Raw genomic sequence first — 21,526 nt, forward strand, 5'->3', positions numbered from 1 at the left:
ATATATATATATATATATATATATATATAGTGTGTGTGTGTCTCACAGGTAATTATATTATTAAAAAGGCATATTATGTACTCCTGAGAAAATCCTTGGGTACTAAACCTTACAGGTGATTTATTAGCAGAATAATGAACTTCGCTATACAAAAATTCTGAATTAAATAAAAGAAGCAAATCAGTTCCCAGGACAGCCTAACACTGATACTGTCTCGAAACAATGAATCTCCCCCTCCCCCACGACACGCAGAGTGGAGGCGGGCGCGCAGTCGCGTCACAATTCCTCCCTCTCTAGGCGAGCACAACGGCGTCACCTGCCATATCTTCCAGCAGCAATAGGTCCGGGAACCGCCCATCCCGTCCGAGTAGGAAATATCATTTGGGATATTTATGAGAGGATATTGGCTTGGATGGAGGAAGGGAGAGAACGCTTTCACCGCAGATGCATTAGCCGAAACGAGGGAAAGGGAAAGGGGAGTAGGACAGGAGCGAGAGAGACAGAAGATGAGATGTCTCTTCTACAGAGCTTTTACCGTACATTTATCGGGGATGAGACGAGACAGACAAGGGGAACTTGTTCCGTACAAGACTCTGTTCTACATGAAATAAGAACTGGTCTAATCTTAGAGATACTCACGAGTGAAAAGAATTTTTTTTTCGTTACAATGCTCTTTAATCCAAATAAAAAACAGATTCGTGGTAGGTAAAGCTTTAAATTAAGTAAAAACAAAACTGAATAATTCTCCAAGAACAGGCTAAAAGAAAAATTACAATGACTATATTAATTAAATTTCTACTTCAAATGAAACAATATAAAACACTGCACGCAATATACGCGGAGGTTGCTTATATCCCAACAGTTCTCAGTCTTTTTTTTTTTCGGAAAGAAGAATGAATGTGTGCATATTCTGTCTTCAGAATCCAACTGTCTACAGATTTTGAAACTTGATCCTGTTTTTTTAAATTTAATTATTTTACAATCAAACAATCAATGGCTTGCGAATGGGGCGATATAAACCACGAGTTGCCTAAATCGCACTAAAGGTTACCAAAATCGCACTGTAGTTATTTTAAATGGAAAACAGCAAACTAAGAGCTTCCAAACTTATTTTGAGCTATTTCACTTTTTAATTAGAAACTTCAAAAACTAAAACATGACATTTGAAACATATACTTACTTGTGGCTTTTAAGGAACCCGGAGGTACATTGCTGCCCTTATATAAGCCCGCCATCGGTCCCTATCCTGAGCAAGATTAATCCAGCCTCTACCATCATATCCCACTTCCCTCAAACCCATTTTTTAATATCCTCTCATCTACATATCGGTCTCTCCAAAGGTCTTTTTCTCTCTGGTCTCCCAATTAACACTCCATACGCATTTCTGGATTCGTCCATAGGCCTACATGTTACATGCCCTGTCCATCTCAAACGTCTGGATTTAATGTGCCAAATTATTTATTTTTATTTTAGTAGGTTATTTTACGACGTTTTATCAACATCTTACGTTATTTAGCGTCTGAATGAGATGAAGGTAATAATGCCGGTGAAATAAGTCTGGGGTCCAGCACCGAAAGTTACCCAGCATTTGCTCATACTGGGGTTTGGGAAAACCACGGACAAAACCTCAATCAGGTAACTTGCCCCAACTGGGAATCGAATCTGGGTCACCTGGTTTCGCGACCAGACGCGCTAACCGTTACTCCACACTGTTCGTAATTGTCAGGTGAAGAATACAATGTGTGCAGTTCTGTGTCGTGTTAACTTTCTCCATTCTCCTGTAACTGAATTCCTCTTAGCCCCAAATATTTTCCTAAGTACCTTATTCTCAAACACCCTTAACCTCTGTTCCTCTCTCAAAGTGAGAGTCCAAGTTTCACAACCATACAGAACAACTGGTAATATAACTGTTTTATAAATTCTTTCAGATTTTTTGAAAGCAGACTGGATGACAAAAGCTTCTCAGCAGAATAATAACAGGCATTTCCCATACTTATTCTGCATTTAATTTTCTCCCGAGTATCATTATATTTGAGGGGCTTAGAACAAAAAGCAGGTAAGTGACATTATTAAAAACAATTAGGTAAGTGCGTGTTGTGATAGCCCAAAAGGATGTTTCTTTGGGATAAAATCAGGTATGTGATCACACTGTGCAGTGCTGCTATATGGGCATCATTTCACCAAACTAGTGTATAATATTTCATTGCCTGTAGAACTTTAACTGTAATTGCGTCAAAACTAGGTTTCCGTCACTTACCTGCATTTTGTTCTAAGCCCCTCATTTGTTACTGTTGCTCCAAGGTATTTGAATTTTTCCACTTCTCAAAAGATAAATTTCCAATTTTCATATTTTCGTTTCGTACAATATTCTGGTCACGAGACATAATCATATACTTTGTCTTTTCCGGATTTACTTCCAAACCTATCTCTTTACTTGCTTCAAGTAAAATTTCCGTGCTTTTCCTAATAGTTTGTGGATTTTCTCCTAACATATTCACGTCATCCGCATAGAAAAGCAACTGATGTAATTGACAAACAAATTTAACAAATGTATAATAAAAATGAATGATAATATCTTATATTCATTAAAATATTTAACAATTTGAAATACCATCATGAAGTAGCAGAATACAATACTGTATGTACACTGAGATTGCAACAGCTTTCAGTTCTGAAGTGCTCATTTGCTACAGAAGTCACATACAAAACACACTTCACCATCTTTACTAACATCGCCACATACTTCATGAGCCCACTTTGCGCACACAGATTACTTCACAATATCTTCTACATAAGTGTCCATCACATAAAAGCAGTACTAGTCGTCCATTGTTACATCAACGACAATATTTTCTGAAGAAAACAGTTGTTTAGGTCTCAATACTCCTTTCCTTTCTTTGTTTCTTTCTACAGTGTTTGCTTTTGCACTGGTTTCTTAATTTCGAGTTCGTTGTCCTGTTTGGTTCTGTTCTTCTAGGTTCCTTCTGTATGGGCCGAATGTAATTACAGCAGTGTTTTGAGCTCCTTTGTTTCTTTTTTCCTTTTTATTTAAGCAGCAGGAGATTTAGAGACTGGGCTTATGGACTTAATTGCTCAACTGGAAAACAAGTGTTGAGCTTGTGGATGGCACAATTTCCTAACTGTTCACTGGGATAGTAGTATCTTTCTGTACTGCATTTTGGGGCATGATTTGCAAATTCACCAATGAGGGGGACATTATCCTCACATTTCCAGGTTGCTTTGGGTCAGTATTTAAATTGTCACTTGCAGCAAAATCGGACATAGAAAAACATTGCAGTCTACTGACCATATACCAGTGGCTTTAAAGCCACTCGCACCATTCTTCACTGATGCAGCATTTGCATATGCTTCTCCAAGCAGAACTGCAACCTCGAGATGCAATATTGTTCTACCAGGATTGCTGCGCAACCACTTTTTCATTGCTTCATTGCAGTAAGTTTCAAGAGAACTGAAATTGAAACGTCTAAAAGCTGTAAACTATGGGTTGTGTGTCCTGGCAACTGCAGAATTAAAACACCATTCTCACGGGCTAGTGTGAATGCTTCCAGGTTTTTGGAATCTGTGATGTGTCTGTCGAGAACAAGCAGTACTTTCCTTTCAACTGATGGTCTTGCATATGCAATGAAATACTTCAGCCATTGTACAAATAAACCAGAGTTAATAAACTTTATCTGAAACCTCCACTAAGCTAACAGGTGGTACACCATTTGCTAGAGCAGAATGGCTGCATACTCTTGAAAATAATTATAAGTGGAACAAAATTGCTGGCTACATTTGTGCAAGGCACAAGAGTGGTATCGACTCCTCTTTTCCATTATCTCATATAGGCCATTAACAGGTGTTTGATACAGTCAAATAAATAAGTTCTCAGTAAACAAATTAATATATGAAGGGTACACGGGAAAAACGATCAAGGTCCATAAAAAATCGAAATTGAGTTAATAATGCTATCTTATAGTGGAAAAGAAGTACTATCATGTGGTCTAGCTAGTAATAAGAAATCATCGTTCTTGACATTCCACTACGTCAATTTCTATTAAATACACACATAACAAAGTATTAAGTGCTTGAACTTTAAAATTCTTTTTTCTCGAAACTTTCTAAAATGGACCTTTATCATTATTCCAGTGTACCCTTCATATACGAACATCAAGAGGAAAAGGAATTGGTTGTATCAATGGCTGAGAATAAATTACCTATTGAAGGATGCACTGGAAGAAATGGTGAACGGGAGAAAAGTTTGGGGCAGAAGAAGATATCAGATGATAGATAACATTAAGATAACTAGATCGTATGTGGAGACTCAGAGGAAGGCAGAAAATAGGAAAAATTGGAGAATACTGAGTTTGCAGTGAAAGATCTGTTCTTGGGCAGAAAACTATGAACAAATGAACAAACAAACGAAAGAACGAGCGAACGAATGAATCAATCATGCAAAGCGAAAATTATCACTTCTAGTTATACTAAACCAGGGAAGTCAAAGCGTCTGTCCTGCGTGCTCTCAAGAACCACCACAATATTTCCTTAAGAGCGATGATTGTACTTCATCATGCTGAAAAGTGAACCTTGTTGAATTTGTATTGTTTGTAATATGAGCACGCAGAGCAGATGCTCTGACATTCCTTTACAAAACTGTAATATGGATATACTAATATTTCAGGATGATCATCATCTGCCTTCAATGATATTACTAATTATCTGAAAAGTGGTTAATATATCATTAGAAGAATTTTTCAATTCGAAAAAACTTGAAGAGATCAAATAATGAAAAATAAAAGCAGGATTACAAATTAACACAGTAAAATCTACCTATTTTATCGCATAATCGTCGCATTTTTATTACTTTTTTTTTTGGCGTGAAAATATATGCTGCGACCATTATGTGAAGACTAAATTAATATGGTTAACGACAGGTCACGTCAACTTTCAGTTATCAGCTAACATATGATACATATTTCGTCACAGCATTTCTTACATGTAATGATGGACCTCACATTTTCATGTAGCTAACATATAGTAAGGGCGTGTGCGAGCAAGCAGGGCCAAATTGACTAGAAACTTGTCTGTGTCACCCTCGTCTTTCAAATATTTCAAATATCTATATTCATAGCGATCTGATCAAAATGACCATGCTAGCAAAAGAAAAACCTCAATTTTCAAGTTGAGAAAACTGACGAGTTTTACGAATGCAAATAATTCCATCTTCTTCACTGTAGCCTAACATCATCTAAAATGTTGTTTCTTTTATGTCAAGTCTGAGTGTTTTAATTCCTTACCACGATAGTGATTTATTTTCTTTCATAAGTATTAAGGCAAATTATCCAAAACTATTATACTATGTGATGGGAAAATAGGCAGCATCTTTTCTTAACACCATCTCACAAAATGTTCGTAGTAGTTTATCTCATTCCGATAAGCTCCAGTCTTTTCTTTTTTTTCTCTCTCTGCTTTAAACATCAATCCTGTGCCATGTGTGGAAATATAAAAAAAATTAGTTGCCCATACTAACTTGGAATATTGATTTATGAATTAACAACACATGGTTGGGGAGAGCAGTTGAGCTACTTCCTTCCATAAGTTCTTATTCTGTCATGTGACTGGAAAGCAAGATCGAGCATATAACATGCTGTGCCAAATGGGTGACCACTATCTACTCAAGAAATGGATTCGGAACATCTCAAAATCTGTGCTTCAGTGGCTGGTCATGATAATATCTTTGAAAAATATTGGAGTGCAAGAGGTCAAATGACTTCACTGTCAAATGCCTGGCATTAGAAAACAACAACAACTATCTACTCAAGGCTGAAGGCTACTTAATTCTTGTATCGTAAGACTCACCTAAACAAGTTTATGAACACCCCCCACACCATTGCATTAGGGGTAAGAAGTGCTAGTGGGATGAGGGAAAGCATGGCTCGCATATTTTCCCGCACAGACTTAATCTGGTGGCACTAAAATTCCATTAGTATACTCAGAGTAAAGAAGTCTTGAATTAACAAATATAAAATACAATTAATATACTATGGTGAAGTTGCGTTTTTTCACAATTAAACTCACAAGAAACTCTGCTTGTGTATTTTAAACCGGAAAAAACTTACGAACATTTTGTCTGCATTTACCTTTTCATCAGAGAGAAGAAACATTTCAAAATAAATTACAGGTAGACCTAAATATACAATAATCATAATTAAATTCAATATTAAGAAAACAAACTTGCTGATTTTGTATATATCTCTGCCTCTGTACTGCATCGCAGTTTGTGAAGAGGGAAGAGCAAAAGCAAAAGGTTGTACTAATCTGTGAGAAAAAGTAAGTCTAAATGCCCAGCTTATACTTAGGCAAGCAGTGACCAGAGCACTGGAATGAAGGCAATTAGGTATCTTTTTTTTCAGTACTATTACGCCCAAGATTAAAATAAGCCATTTGAAACTCAATGGTTAATCACCAGCAGAGATATAATACAACATATGTAATGGCAACAGAACCCTAGACTTTACAAAGAAAATTCTGACACTGACAGTATTGAATGCTCAAATCACATACATGAAGAAGTATGAGAATACTCATATAATATTAATAAAACACACACCTATATACATGCAGGAACATGATAAAGATACGTCATGCACAATATAACAATGATCAACATACCGTGAGTCTATGGAGGAGTAAATCCAGTATTGTGCTGACTTTATTGCTGAACAGAACATACTTCGAGTTTACAGCATGGTTTCGACAGGCCAAATTATATGTGGTGCAAGTTGTTACAAAGCACCTAGAAATACAATGTAAGAATTAAGAATTTAACATTATATAGCATTCAGTATTTGAAAGAAATCATTAGCTACATAATGGAATCTCTCGCATCCAGCACCCAAATAATCACTACTTCCAAAGCAACGGTACTTCTGAATAAGAAAAAATGAAAATATGAGAAAGAGTCAGTAAATAAATTACAAACTGAAGTAGTTGTTGTTTTCTAATGCCAGGCATTTGACAATAAAGTCATTTGACCTCTTGCACTCCAATACTTTTCAAAGATATTATCATGGTCAGTCACTGAAGCACAGATTTTGAGGTGTTCCAAATCCATTTCTTAGTTTGAGTTGCACAATGGGCAGTTAGGGAACTGATATATTCCAATTCTACGCAGGTATTTGGCCAAACAATCATGGCCTGTTGCCAATCTAAATGCAGCTACAGACGATTTTCGTGGTAAATCGGGAATTAACTGTGGATTATGATGCAGAGAGTTCCATTTTTTTCCCTTGGGATTGTGTTATCAAATTTTGTTTGTTGAAGTCTAAGTATGTAGATTTAATAAATCTTTTCACAGAGTAATATGTAGATTTAATAACAGGTCTGTAAGTAGCAGTGCTCCCCTTCTTTGCTAGTGCATCCGCATTCTCGTTTCCCAGGATTCCACAATGGGATGGTATCCATTGGAATATAATTCTTTTATTGAGTGATATTAATTGAGAGAGCATTTTAGTTATTTCTGCTGTTTGAGATGAAGGTATGTGTTTAGAGACTATTGATAGAATAGCTGCTTTGGAGTCTGACAATATAACTGCATTCTTAAATTTATTGATGTGAAATAGAAGATTCCTGAGACTTTCACTTATTGCAATGATTTCTCCATCAAAACTTGTTGTTCCATATCCAAGAGATCTATAAAGTGAGAAGAGACAGCACGTAACACCTGCACTGGCACCTTGTTCTCTGGAGATCAAGGATCCATCGGTGTATAAATGAAGCCAGTTTTGTGGAGGGTATCTAATATTAATTGTCTCTAAAGACAATTGTTTCATTATTTCAGTGCTTACTTCTGATTTCAGTATTTTTTCTGTTAAATTTAGATTATATTCTATATTTAATAGAGTTAAAGGGTTTGGTTTAATTTGTAAGTTTTCTTTTAAATTCGGGATATTGATTTTCTGTTTTAATTCTAGAACCATGGATATGAAACTTTTTTGAGTTTTCAATCTACAGTGAGGACTGTATGAATGCCAATTGTTTCCTGGTAATCTGATAAGTTTTTCATATTGAATCAGTGCTTTTTCTTCTATTGTCATTTTGATGCTGTTAATATTAGTGAGGAATCTCATAGAATCTATTGGAGTTGTTTTGATTCCACCAGTAATGAGCCTGAGAGCTTGGTTTTGAACATATTCTATTTCGTTTATGAAAGGTGAAGTAATTAAAATTTCTCCACAGTATGTCAGCACTGGCTGTATAAACATTTTGTATGTAGTGTTCAAAGTATTCCTAGAGCATCCCCATTTCTTTCCTGCTAGTCTTTTTAGAAGGGAGAATCCTTTACGAGCTTTTTCAGAAATGTATTTCAAATGGTTGCTCCATGTTAACTTACTATCGAAAATAACTCCAAGATATTTGGATTCATAAGTCCTAGGAAGGTGTTGGCCATTGTATTGGATATTGAATTCTCTTTCTTTTTTACCAAGTGAAAATATTTGGTAGTTACTTTTGCTTAAACTGAGTGTCATCAAATTTGATGTATTCTATTCATGTAGTTGAGTTAGAGCTTTAAGAGCAGAATTTTGAATTTTGTCTCTATGTCTGTAAGATCCGGAAGTCCACAAAACTATATCATCTGCAAATAGAGCTGTTTTCATGTTTGATTCCTCTAATAGGGAGGGTAAGTCATTTACATAAATATTGAATAAAGTTGTGCTGAGGACAGCGCCATGAGGTAGACCTCGATATGTATGTCTGTGACTAGAAAGTGAGTTATTGAATTTAGTGGCAATGAATCTTTGAAGTAGGGCCCTACATAATATCTTTGAAAAATACTGGAGTGCAAGAGGTCAAATGACTTTATTGTCAAACGCCTGGCATTAGAAAACAACAACATTTTTTAATGAGGCATGGCAGTATAATCAATGTGCCCAGAAGAAAAAAAAAACAGCAGCCTTCTAGATTGTCAACTTCACATTGGGAACTAAGGCCAGAAACCACCAATTTTAAAGCAAGCAAGAACCTGTGTTCCATCTCCAGATTTCTGTTATATGCTATATATGGTAGATGTGCAGTATACATACTGAGAGTGATGATGTCACAAAATGTTGATATCATGTGCTCTTTTCGGGTGCACAGAGCACAGATTTCAAACCTACCGAGATCACTAGCTACAAATCAGAATGTGAGGTTGGAAGCCACCATTTTTAAAGCAAGCAGGAACCTGTGCTGGCTCCACAGACTTCTGTTATATGCTATCCTATGTACAGATAGTGAATGAGATATTATCACGAAATGCATTTGAGTGCATAAACAGCTATTGTGTAAGTAATATATAGCCTACTTTTCTGCCTGTTTGACAAATGCCAGAACAGTTAATTTATGGCCTCAGTCCCTAAAGCTTCCAATATACCAGTTAACGATCTAGGTAGGTTTAGAAACAGCAGCAGCAATATAACAGCACCTCTACAAGAGAGTACTATTGTATTTTTAAATAACTCGAAAAATTATTTTCTAATTAACTGTCAAAATCGATTATCCAGCACTGAATTTGTACCATAGCTGCTGCATACGAGGGATTCTACTGTATGTAAAAAAAGAACTTACTTCTGAGGAAGATAAGGTGCCATGTTAAGTGGAACGTCCAGCGCCAAATTCAAAATATTGGACAAGGTTGAAAAGCCATTCAAAGCTTGAAAAGCCATTTGATCTAGTACATTCTGGAAATGAAATTAATTGATATTAGTATTTCCAATCTTATAAATCAGTCAAAAAGAATAAGAATAGAAGAATAATAAACTGAACAGTTTCTTTTAAAATGTGATAACAAAAACAGACTATTCATAAAAATACAGAGTATTAGGAAAACAAGTGCAAAGATTTTGACAGATGATAGAGAAAATAAAAAGAAATCAAAATTTATCTCCAATTTGTTCCTCACTATAACGGTTTATCCAGCAGATAGCAGTATATTGACTTAGCATGTTTTTTGAACAAGTACAAAATTTAAACGCCTACAGTATTAGGCTTCCTGCAGGAAGGGATAATATACTTTATATTTGGAAGACTTTCCATGAATCAGTCAGTCATTCTCAATTCGTTTACTGTGAAGTCAACATTTTGAAGATAATAATTAGGCTAAAAACATTTTATTATTTTAATGCCAAAATGTATAATGGATTTCTTGTTTCTTTTATTGACTTCTGTGACTCAAATAAATATGTTTACCTATTTCCTTAACATCTTGTATATAACAGTTATATAACATATGTTTACTTACCTGTCTGTCTAGTATACGATTGATGTCACCAAGAGCTCGTTCCAGTGAAGTAATTGCAGTATTTGGCCACTGACCTTTTCCCTGACTTATGTGCTGTTTTTCAACATCTCTAAGACATTTTTGAATACGTGCTTTGTTAGGAGATTCTATTTTATTAGTGATATCTCGCTTTGATTCATACTCCTGCCCTCTGAAAATAAAATCATTCAATCTTATAATTATACTGTTCTCCTTCAATGGTAGTATAGTGTATGAGAGTGTAAAACCATATATGAAATTTTTCTAGTTCTAACATACTTTTATGCAGACTTGTTTGGACACCCATAAACTGGTATTACCATGATATTAGGTTTCCACTCAAGAGAACACAAGACAATTGGTAAATTGACAAACATTCATTCTCTAGGCAAGTTTCGAAACAACAAGCATAGCTTTCATGTACTGGTAGTGTTAGAGTTACACTTAACATATTACATACACCAAGGCTGGTCCTAGAAACATGCACGAGTTTAACCCAAATATTAGTCACAATCTGAAAAATTTCTACTTGGATACGTGCTTGGACAGTACCCTAAAGGCGAATACTGATCAATGCTAGACATAATCATGTATGACATGCTTTGGCGACATTGTTAGAAACTTTAAATTGGGAGAATCATGAGAAAGTACGCGTACATTATCTATCATCAAATGGTTCTTTTAGACGGGCAAACATCATTGTTATTAACAGATACTTAAAATGGGCTCTTATTCTTGACCCTACTAAGCATTTCAAAAGGAACCGAAATCAGGCCACTATACTTGTTTTTTTTTTAAGATGGGACATGACAGTTAACCGGCAGAACTTAGAACTACAGTGCTATGTTGCCAGTATGGACTACTACGCTGCCAGCTGATGCAAGCCACCAATTGACTTTAAGATGGCAGATGTTAAAACATTCATTGACAATTGACGGGAAGGTAAGAAAACAATACAAAAATCGACAGAGAATCAAATACAAAACGTACCAATGCTAACATTGTGTGGACAATAAATGTCGCCAAGAGACCTATTAACCCATTAATGCCCAGATAAAAAAAGGAATTCATAATCATATAATTTTATAATATTATAGTTGTTACACCTTACTGAGTACAAATAAACAAAAATTACAATTTTGTCTCTTCCGGTATAGTAGATATGACCTGTATGATATAACATACGCTGGGCAGTTACAGTATCAGTTTCATACAAATACTTAATAGGCCCCTACAATGTAAGAAAGGAATTTTGAACTAATATTGACACTATATGTCTATGTCTAATCACTTTAATTATTATTTTAGATACTTCAACAACATTTTTTTTCGGTATTCTTCATTTTATATGATATTTTAGAAAACAAGTATCAGGATGAAGATCAACATTACATTTGACGCAACAAAATTTAGCACATTTCCCACGGTAAGCACATCTGCGCCGAGTGCTTTACCAGACAACTAGGTGATCAAGTCTATAATAACGTGTTTCATTGAGAACTTGGTTTCTTCCTTTAGGTGTTACAGTCTTAGAAATGCCCATTAGTGGTGTTGCATGCAATGGCTTTACAATTTGTCTTGTGAATTCCAGCAAAGATATTGCCTTCTGATATTGTCTGTACAGCATCCACAATTTAACTACTGATCCGTTGATATAAAATTTGATAAGTGGCCAGTACCATTTCTTGGACCATAGTCGAAGTCGATAGATTCCGCTCACACCACCCATACACGCATTATACATTTTTATAACTTTCGGTTGTTGAACAATGATTTTTCTGTTATCTTTAGTTCTCCACCGTGAGCATGAGCCTAAAGAAACTACATCTAGTGTTGCTGCATTTGTTGCTATAGTGACCTGAGCATTGTCAGATTACTAGATGTGTCTTTGATGGCATGGCAAGTACCTCTTTGGAGGTGCCTTTTCAATTCTATCAGCTGTTATAATTCCAAAGCACGTGATATTTACTGTTGAACATTTTTACAATAATCCAAAGGAAGTGAAATAATTGTCTATAAACAGTTTACTATCATCAGGTAGCAATCCAACACAAAGCATCTATGTAATAGCATTTCCTAGAGTCACCCCTGGTCCTCGTTCAACTCTCCCTGTATACAGTTCGAACTTTATAAGGTACCCTGCAGGCGTCGTCAAGCACGAAGCTTATACCCAAATGTGATTGTTTTTCATCGTATGAATTGCTTGATACTATGATGACAAAAATATGGTTCCATTGCTTCGTCAACTGAATATGAATTTGGAACAATGTCAACCATGCTCTGGAACATTTCATTTAGACGATTGAAGAGGGGCCTAAGTTTGTATATTTTATCATTCTTGTCAATTGTGTTATTGTGACTGAAATGAAGAAAATGATGGATTGTTTCAAATTTGTTTCTGGTGATACAGTTTGCAACCAGAATGTTATGGCTATCAGGACGAATCTCCTAGTACATTCTTCGCGAAGGCAATTAGAGATATCCAGACAAAAGCAAAATGCCAAGGTATTGATACATGTCTTCCATTGATCCTATGATATATGGATAATCATTCATTACGGCATATTTTACAGTTTCTCCAATTGTGTGAGTAATAAACAACAGTAAGCTAAATGTCACCACTGTCTCGAGTAGCCTACTCACTCACCCTGCGCAGAAGGGGTAATACGTCAGTATTCCATAGTATACCCCTTTCACCTCTTTCCAGGGGTTGGAGTTAAAACTTCACTTTTGAACACCTCTACTCTAGGCTTATAGTTTGTAGGTTTTTTGGCGTCCATTTCACACATGCTCCAAGGAGAATTCATCTCACAGAATATACAGAAAATGATATCGTTACTGCTCAGCGTATGATATATCATACCATATTTAGAAACTGAAATTGCTATGCTTCTATACAAAGATACATGTACATCAAATGGCCTGAATTATTCACGAATACCTAACAAGTAATATTAGCACTAGTTTCATAATTCATGATACAATTTATATTGAAAATAAGTACCTTTATTCGAATCAAAGTTTTCTTTTCTTTAAGATCCAAACTCAAAACCTCATAACGACAAGAGAAACGATCACAGAGCATTCAACAATGCCTGAATCTTAAACCACATCTATGTACTGCCTACATGAAAAAAATTGTTAACTTGAAGTCAAAGGGAATTGAATGAAAAAATATTTCTCACCCCATATTTTTAATCATACGCTGGGCATTAATGGGTTAAGCACTTTCCACGTGGGAACGGCAAGTTTGGCAACTCAACTGTTGTTACCATAGCAACAGGTCTGTCACGCTATGTGACATTCAGTTGTTTTTCCGATTGCAACACTCCTGTCATGTCCCATCTTAAAAAAAACAGGTATAAGGTTGATATTGAGAAGAAGTCTATATAAATAAACATTGTTTGCCTTATCTTTCTCAAAAGTACAAAATCCGTCTTAATCAATGGTCTCTCATTAGTTTGCTGTTTGGCAGTAGAGGTTCTATTACAAAATTCACATGGAATTATCTCAAGGAACTTCACATTTCTTTTAATTATGTAATGTCTATTGTCAAAGATTCTCTTCAAATATTACATCATCATCTCTATTTCAATTAGTTCACTTATATTTGCCTTCAACAATTAACTTTCTTTTTTTTAATGTTTCAAATAACACATTAAATTGTACTGTTTATTGTATTCAGGTTTCTTGTGGTCACTCAGATTCTTTGAGCTGATGTCCTTAATAAATAACTAAAAAATATAAAATATTGTGTTCAAAATATTACTCCTGTACTGTCACCTTAAGTTAATGACGTCATTTTTCATATGTTAAATTTTTAACCCTTGGTCATCAAATGGTTACCGACCTTTCCAACAGATACCAGATTTACGAGTACAAAACTGGCAGAAGCCAATTAATTTTAGAAAGTAATGAAATCCTTGATATGGTTTCTTTCAAAAGAGAAATGCAGCAAAACATTCTGTATGACACACAAATAATCCTGTTCATCAGTGAGCACGCCATAAATTCCAAAGTTTGCTCTTGTCAATGTGATGCCCTGTGCTATCTTTATGGAAGTTGGAGTTATTCTGACACTTGTCACGACAATCTCACCATATGTTTATCTTAACATGTAAATCAAGGAAAATATGAAAACTTGGACCCACAAAGCAGAATGGAACAGACTACAAACTTGTAACTGTATTCTTCACATCTCATCTAATGCTTTCTTTTTACTTGGTTATTTAACAACACCATATCAACTACTAGGTTATTTAGCATTGATTGAATTTATGACAATCAGTGAGTATTTTTGGGGGAAACCTCTGGAAAAATCCAACCAGGTAATCAGCCCAAGAGGAAATCAAACCCACACCTGAGCACAGCTCCGGATCAGCAGCTGAATACCTCTGCTGACTGAGCTATGCTGGTATCTCTAATGATTTTACATGATGGAATGAACTCATAAAAAATATATTAGAACAACAATTCTGTTATTCTACTCCATAAGGAACCGTTTCAGGGTTGTTAGATTAGCATAAGAGTATTATATAATTTTCAACATACCTTGCTGCCATTCGAAGTCTTATTTTTTTACAGCGCTTTTTCAAGGCCTTTTGTCGTTCTTTATCTAGAGCTATTTTAGGATCTATCTTATCAGCTGGCGCATCAACAATATGTTTTATATTATATGATGCAAGATCTTCTCTTGATGGATCTACTCCTTCATGCTGATGCTGCAATGCTTCTTGGTGTTTACGACCTCTCAAATGACTTAACAAATAAACTTCTGAACCAATCTGAAAATGAAAACAATGACTCATTTAATTATTATTATTATTATTATTATTATTGTTAATTATTCTAAAAGTAAGATAATCATACAAATGTCAAGTAAAAAACTTAATGCATAAAATTAGTAATGCTCTCTGATATTTCTGACTATACGTAGATGTAGAAATGTAGTATAGTTATATTTATATTTCAGAATAAAATATAATAATTTTCTTATGTCAAGCAAAATAATCTACAAAAGGGACATAACTGGGAAAGAGGTGGTGTTGTAGAGGCAAATGTCCCAATTCGCCAAAAATTCTTAATTAAAGAAAAAAGAAAACACAGGAAGCTTTTTACTTTTCTCTCTTCTCTCAGAAAGTTCCAGAGGAAACCAAGAATATGATTTTCTTTCCAATGCGAGTACACTTAATAGGCTCCATCTGCATATGTGCATAGTTAGATTTTCAGAACAGATAAATTTTTTATTTTACTTGGATATTTAATGATGCTGTATCAACTACGAGGTTATTTAGCATCGATAGGATTGGTGATAGCGAGATGATATTTGGTGAGATGAGGCCGAGGATTCGCCATAGATTACCTAACATTTGCCTTATGGTTGGGGAAAACCTCGGAAAAAACTCAACCAGGTAATCAGCCCTAGCGGGAATCGAACCCACTCCCAAACGCAACTCCGAATTGGCAGGCAAGCGCCTTAGCCGGCTGAGCTATGCTGGTGGCTCCAGAACAGATAGATGAATACAAAGAATTAGATGGTCATACTAAATGTAAAGTTGCGAAATTAAAGATTCAATAAAAGATTATAAAAAAAAAAACAGAGTAGCTCCAACCCTGAATAACAGCAGAAGACACACAATCTCACCTACTTCCTTTGTAAAATCACGAAAATCAAAGCCAATGGAATTTCCTCTGTTTCATTTCTGAGCATTTATAGTTAATAACAGTGGATGTCTATCTCATTATTTCCTGGCTTAGTTACCTCATGAGTGATAACTTATTGGTTCAAACCTGTCTTCGAACAGTTGACTACACAACAACAATGGATGGCCGAATTAGGTATTTAAAATGTGTGTTTTAAATTAGCGCTCATTCTGTTGTCTATGACACACTATTTTCGGCAAAAAAATACTTCCATATCAAGTGAAATACGTAAGAAAGGAACACAATTGGTGGAGTATATTATAATTAGAAAACTATAATCACAACAAAGAATACCTAAAAAAATTGTAAATACCAACCCAAACAGAACCTGCTCTATTATCAACAAACCACCTTGATTATCATCAGGCTTAGCCTCCTGAATTCTGGGTCATTTGTTGTAGGGATGGGACAATACTGCTTTTTGTCAATACATGATACCAAATACCAATATCAAAATTTTGAAACCGACACTTGATACTCAGTTGTTACAACTTCTTTGTAAATTTTCCAGATGATACACAGCGTACTGCACACTACATGTCTTGTATATAAAACATTTCCTTTGCTAGAGATAAAATTTATATTATGCCTCAATTGGGGCAATGTACTCACCAGTACATTACACACTTCACAAAGCTTCTGTGTGTCATAGGGAGCAAGTCGAGGTGCCACGTCATCTGTAGAGCACCGCAAAATGCTGGACTCCAGAGCCCTCTGTCGAATGTGTTCTATATTCTCTTCATGTCGGCGTGCAGATTCCTCCTGCTTCTGTTGAATCTTCTTCTGAAGTTCTTCTTGAGTTGCCAACTGTGCTGCATGTAGTGCTGATAATCTCTCTTCACGATCTCTATATAGAGTGGAATTAATGTTGCAATGTATATACTGTATCTGCTTTCACCAGCTAAAGTAGCCTCGTTTAATTATTAGGCAGCGGCATTCCTTTTAAGATTTGTAGGTCTTTATTGCATGCACCGATAATAAAATGAAAATGCGACGTTGTCACGTCTTGTTTGTTGCTGCTATATATTAATATAACATGGAACAAGACATACTGCTAAAATTTGCAACTCTGGTTTATATATATATACACTCCGCGTGGAATATTGTAGCGGCCTTCAAAAGACTTGATGACAATGGACAGCGCGACATAATTAAAATTATTGAAACTACAAAGCTTCCGTCCATACACTCCGCATGGAATATTAGAGCGGCTTTCAAAAGACTTGACGACAATGGACAGCACGACATAATTAAAATTATTGAAACTACAAAGCTTGCGTCCTCTTTGACACCGCTCGCCTACTAATTGAACGTGGCTACTTTACAATCAAATGTCTTGACAAATATCGAATGTTTAAGAATTGACATTTCATCAATGTTCATGACTATGACACATTTCAAAACAACAATCAAATTTGTATATCGGATTTTTGTCCATCAACTAAATTGATTATTATTTGTGAAATAAGTGATTCAGTATTAAGAAGTTGATCCTATTTAACATACTAAAATGTAAGTGAAAGTTATGCATTTTATCCTAACCTATTTCATGAATTTCGTAAACTTTTTTAATTAAAATGGCCGATAATTTTGTGCTGCAATGTTCTTTAAGGAATATCCAAAAACTGACCTGAATATTTTTTGTGACAGGGAATAAATAGTACATTTCACTTGCTAAATAATGGCAACTTTAGAATACGATATCACCTATCAAAGACAAGTAGTGTTAAAAATGTATTCTTGAGCCAATTTGGTTTATCTGGTTGAATAAGTAAGTGCAAATTCAATTTCAAAAAGAAGCAAGGAATTTTTCTGTTCACCATAATTTCCACAATCGCTTTGAGATTCATTTAGTCCCCTTTCAAATGAGTACTAAATTATGGAAGCAACTTTAGACACAGTCATCTTCTTTTCTTTATTCCATAATTTATATACCACCTTACCATTACACAGGTAGTCCCGATAATATAATTATTAGACAGTTTCAATGAAAGCAATAATGGATCATTAGCTGAAATATAAAATACAGAGAGAAGGCAATGGCAGGAAGAACAAAATATGAAATCTAACATAAGGCATTAACTATAAACTTCCTCTTCACTAAAAGCATAAAGTAAGTTATTCCTAATCAAAGTTTATTACTAATAGGTCGTCAAAACTTATCTAACTGCTAAAATAAAAACATTGTGATTTTGTAATAGAATTAGGTAAGTTTTGACGGCCTATTAGTAATAAACTTTGATTACTCATACAACTTATCGGACTCAACATGGTTAAAAAATAAGTTATTTCTGTTATACAAGTAATGTTTTAATTTTCAATTACAATGGCTTCATTGTTTTAAAAGCACATCCATTAATTCATTAATAACAATTACCTGGCTTTTTCCCTAGCCAATTCCTGTCTTTCTTTTTCTCTTTCTTGTTGTTTTCTACCAACTCTTTCTTCTCTCTTTCTTCTCATTTCCTGCATCTTTTCTAGTCTTTCCTGAAAGAAAAATTTTACATAGTAAATCCACTTCATTAAATGAATCACAAAGTATGAACATGCTTCATCTATTATATGCACAAGCTTGATTCATTACATTAAACAAATGTACCATTATTGAATTCTAAGAGAATAAAAACACGTAACACATAAAGATTACTAGATTCATGACTAAAATTGATTGTGTAGCTATCACAACTAGTCAGCACTCAAGTACTTACGGCTTTTAAGGAACCTGGAGGTTCATTGCCGCCCTCACATAAGCCCACCATCGGTCCCTATCCTGAGCAAGATTAATCCAGTCTCTATCATCATATCCCACCTCCCTCAAATCCATTTTAATATTATCTTCCCATCTACGTCTCGGCCTCCTCAAAGGTCTTATTCTCTCTGGCCTCCCAACTAACACTCTATATGTATTTCTGGATTCGTCCATATGTGCTACACGTCCTGCCCATCTCAAATATCTGGATTTAATGTTCCTAATCATGTCAGGTGAAGAATACAACATGTGCAGTTCTGCGTTGTGTAACTTTCTCCATTCTCCTGTAACTTCATCCCTCTTAGCCCCAAATATTTTCCTAAGAACTTTATTCTCAAACACCCTTAAACTCTGTTCCTCTCTCAAAGTGAAAGTCCAAGTTTAAAGTACGCAAGTACATAAAAAAAAATATTTCTCTAAGTAATAGGACAAATATAGTCAAATTTAACGAGAGTAAAGTAATGTAATTTGCATTTACATAGGTACTTATTTTCTTTCTTTTTTACATAAGCTTACTTGTCTCTCTGCTTCCAACACTCTTCGTCTTTCCTCTACTGCAGCTTCTTTCGCAGCTTTCTCTTCCTGTTTCCGTTGTCTTTCCTCCTGGATTCCTTGGAGACGTTCTTCTTGTTCCTAAATAATAAATATTACACAATTCTGAAGGACTATTTTACATTGTAAAGATATTGAGAATTGCTGCCATATTAATATACAAGGGTTGTTCGGACAGTAACAAATGTTTACACACAGCATCTAAACAAATGAATGACAAGCATTGAGTTAAGGTTAGCCAGACCCAGTACTGTGTTAGATGTTACCAAGAATGGTTTTCGTGTGTGCATTATTCATCTATGATTTATGATGATGTTTCAAAATGAACACGTGGATTGAAAATCTCACCAATTGCTAAGTTCGACCAGTTATTCGTTTTCTGAATGCTGAAAACATCAGATATATTGATATTCAGAGACTTATTGTAGTCTATGGAGAAGATGTTACGAGCCCAGTGTCACGAAGTGATACATGACATTTAAAAAAGGTAGGATAAACGTTTATGATCTAGAGAAAGCTGGCCAGACCTCTCTCATCAAAAGCAGACTCACACAACAGGTAAAGAACTGCAGCACTGCGATGGGTCCAAGGTTGCTCATATATGAACACAGAACTCAGCAAATGGTTGTTCACACTGATGTTCTTGAAGCATTACTATCAAGATAACAACAAGTTTATTGCCCAAATTGTTACAGGTAACGAGAGATGAATTTTACACTCTCTTCCGAGAACATAAAACAATCTCTTGGATGGTATCACCCTCAATCACAAAAAGTGCTGCAAAAATTCAAACAAACCCTGTCAGCACAGAATATCATAGCATCTTCTGGGATAATACAGGTGTCTCACTCATCAGCTTCATGGAAAGAGATGCAACCATTATACCTACTGTGGAACTCTTAAACCCATGCTAATCCACCACAGGAGCATGCTATAACGCGAAATCTGTCTTCTCCATGATAATGACAGCCTGCACGCTGCCCAAGAAGATGAAAGAGATGCTTCTTGAGTTTCAATGGGAAGGTTTTGAAAATCCTCCTACAGATCAGACTTAGTGCCATTTGAATTTCACTTGTTACCCAGTATGAAGCAATTTCTTACTGGAAAATGTTTTGGGAGTGAAAGTAGGCTGTTATGGACTCAGTGAGTGGAAAGTTGACTAAGCTTTTATGGAAGTGGGTCTTTTAAGAGAGCTGATATCACTGCTATAAACAAATGCGAGAAAAAAGTCTTTGTTATTGACACAACAATTAGTGTTGAGAGGGATTTAAATCAAGCAACAGAAGTTGGCAAAGAGTAAAACAATTTACGAGCCTTGTTTCCCATATCTATCACAACGATATAACCTATCACTAGACAGATGGACAGTCATTGGTTTACTTTTTTATAGCTGGACAGGAGTTTCAAAATTAACGTGGCCATATTTAAAAGATCTGCAGGTCTTCTCACTTGGTTATGTGATATTATATTAGGCATAATCAGGAATTCATTAAAGATTCTACATCTTCACCTATATTTTTCTCAGTAAAAAAATTAAGTAAAATATAATAAATAAGAATTTTAAAATGATAAAGACAAATTCAAGATGAATAAAAAATCCATTATTTAATTACCCTATGTTATTTTCCATGTTTGTTTAACACTTTACTATATTTCAGGATCTCTGAAGTCATCAATGTAAAATTCGTTGATGTCAAATTTTAATTGATAAATATGTATGTAGTGTAATCCCAGAGTTCTCTAAGAACAATCACTGAGGAATGACTTCATGCTATGGTCAAATTAGTTACCTAAAGTGAAGAAAAATACTTTTACGTGCTAACTGAAGATGAGTGGTTTAAGTTTGAATAGTTTTATATGAAAAATTGTTAATAAAATGGTCAAACTTCAATTCGAGAAAATTACCAATGGGTTTTAATAAATTATGGTGCGAGACTTTTGTTTTTTTTGCACTATATCACAGATACAGAATGTGTCTTAAATCATAATTTTCTTTAAATTACGTCTAATGACTCGAAAAAAAATAACATCATTACTATTCCAGTAAATTTTCCTTTAAATTACGTGTAAATGAACTATCATTATTATTCCAGTAAAAAGTACAAAAATTCACCTTTATTAACATATAAATTTCTTTGTAAAAATTGAAAACAGAAAAAATTCGTTGACTATTACACAAAAAATGTTTTATATGGACAGCCCGTTAACACATACTCTTCTAACAA

At 35.0% G+C, this 21,526-nt stretch overlaps 1 protein-coding gene across 3 annotated transcripts in view; it reads right to left on the bottom strand.

Moving 5' to 3' along the window:
- The window catches only part of ssp3 (short spindle 3), a 383,163-nt gene that overhangs the window by 299,419 nt on the left and 62,218 nt on the right, over nucleotides 1-21,526 (bottom strand). For all 3 annotated transcript variants that reach the window (XM_069826376.1, XM_069826375.1, XM_069826377.1), the window contains exons 12-18: nucleotides 19,266-19,382; nucleotides 18,378-18,487; nucleotides 16,613-16,847; nucleotides 14,849-15,081; nucleotides 10,280-10,469; nucleotides 9,607-9,719; nucleotides 6,673-6,796 (exon numbers count right to left, since the gene is read on the bottom strand). In XM_069826376.1, coding sequence (XP_069682477.1) covers nucleotides 6,673-6,796; nucleotides 9,607-9,719; nucleotides 10,280-10,469; nucleotides 14,849-15,081; nucleotides 16,613-16,847; nucleotides 18,378-18,487; nucleotides 19,266-19,382 — 1,122 coding nt within the window. The remainder of the gene's footprint in view (nucleotides 1-6,672; nucleotides 6,797-9,606; nucleotides 9,720-10,279; nucleotides 10,470-14,848; nucleotides 15,082-16,612; nucleotides 16,848-18,377; nucleotides 18,488-19,265; nucleotides 19,383-21,526) is intronic.

This window comes from Periplaneta americana, chromosome 5 (assembly GCF_040183065.1).
Source record: "Periplaneta americana isolate PAMFEO1 chromosome 5, P.americana_PAMFEO1_priV1, whole genome shotgun sequence".
Classification (NCBI taxonomy): Eukaryota; Metazoa; Arthropoda; class Insecta; order Blattodea; family Blattidae; genus Periplaneta; species Periplaneta americana.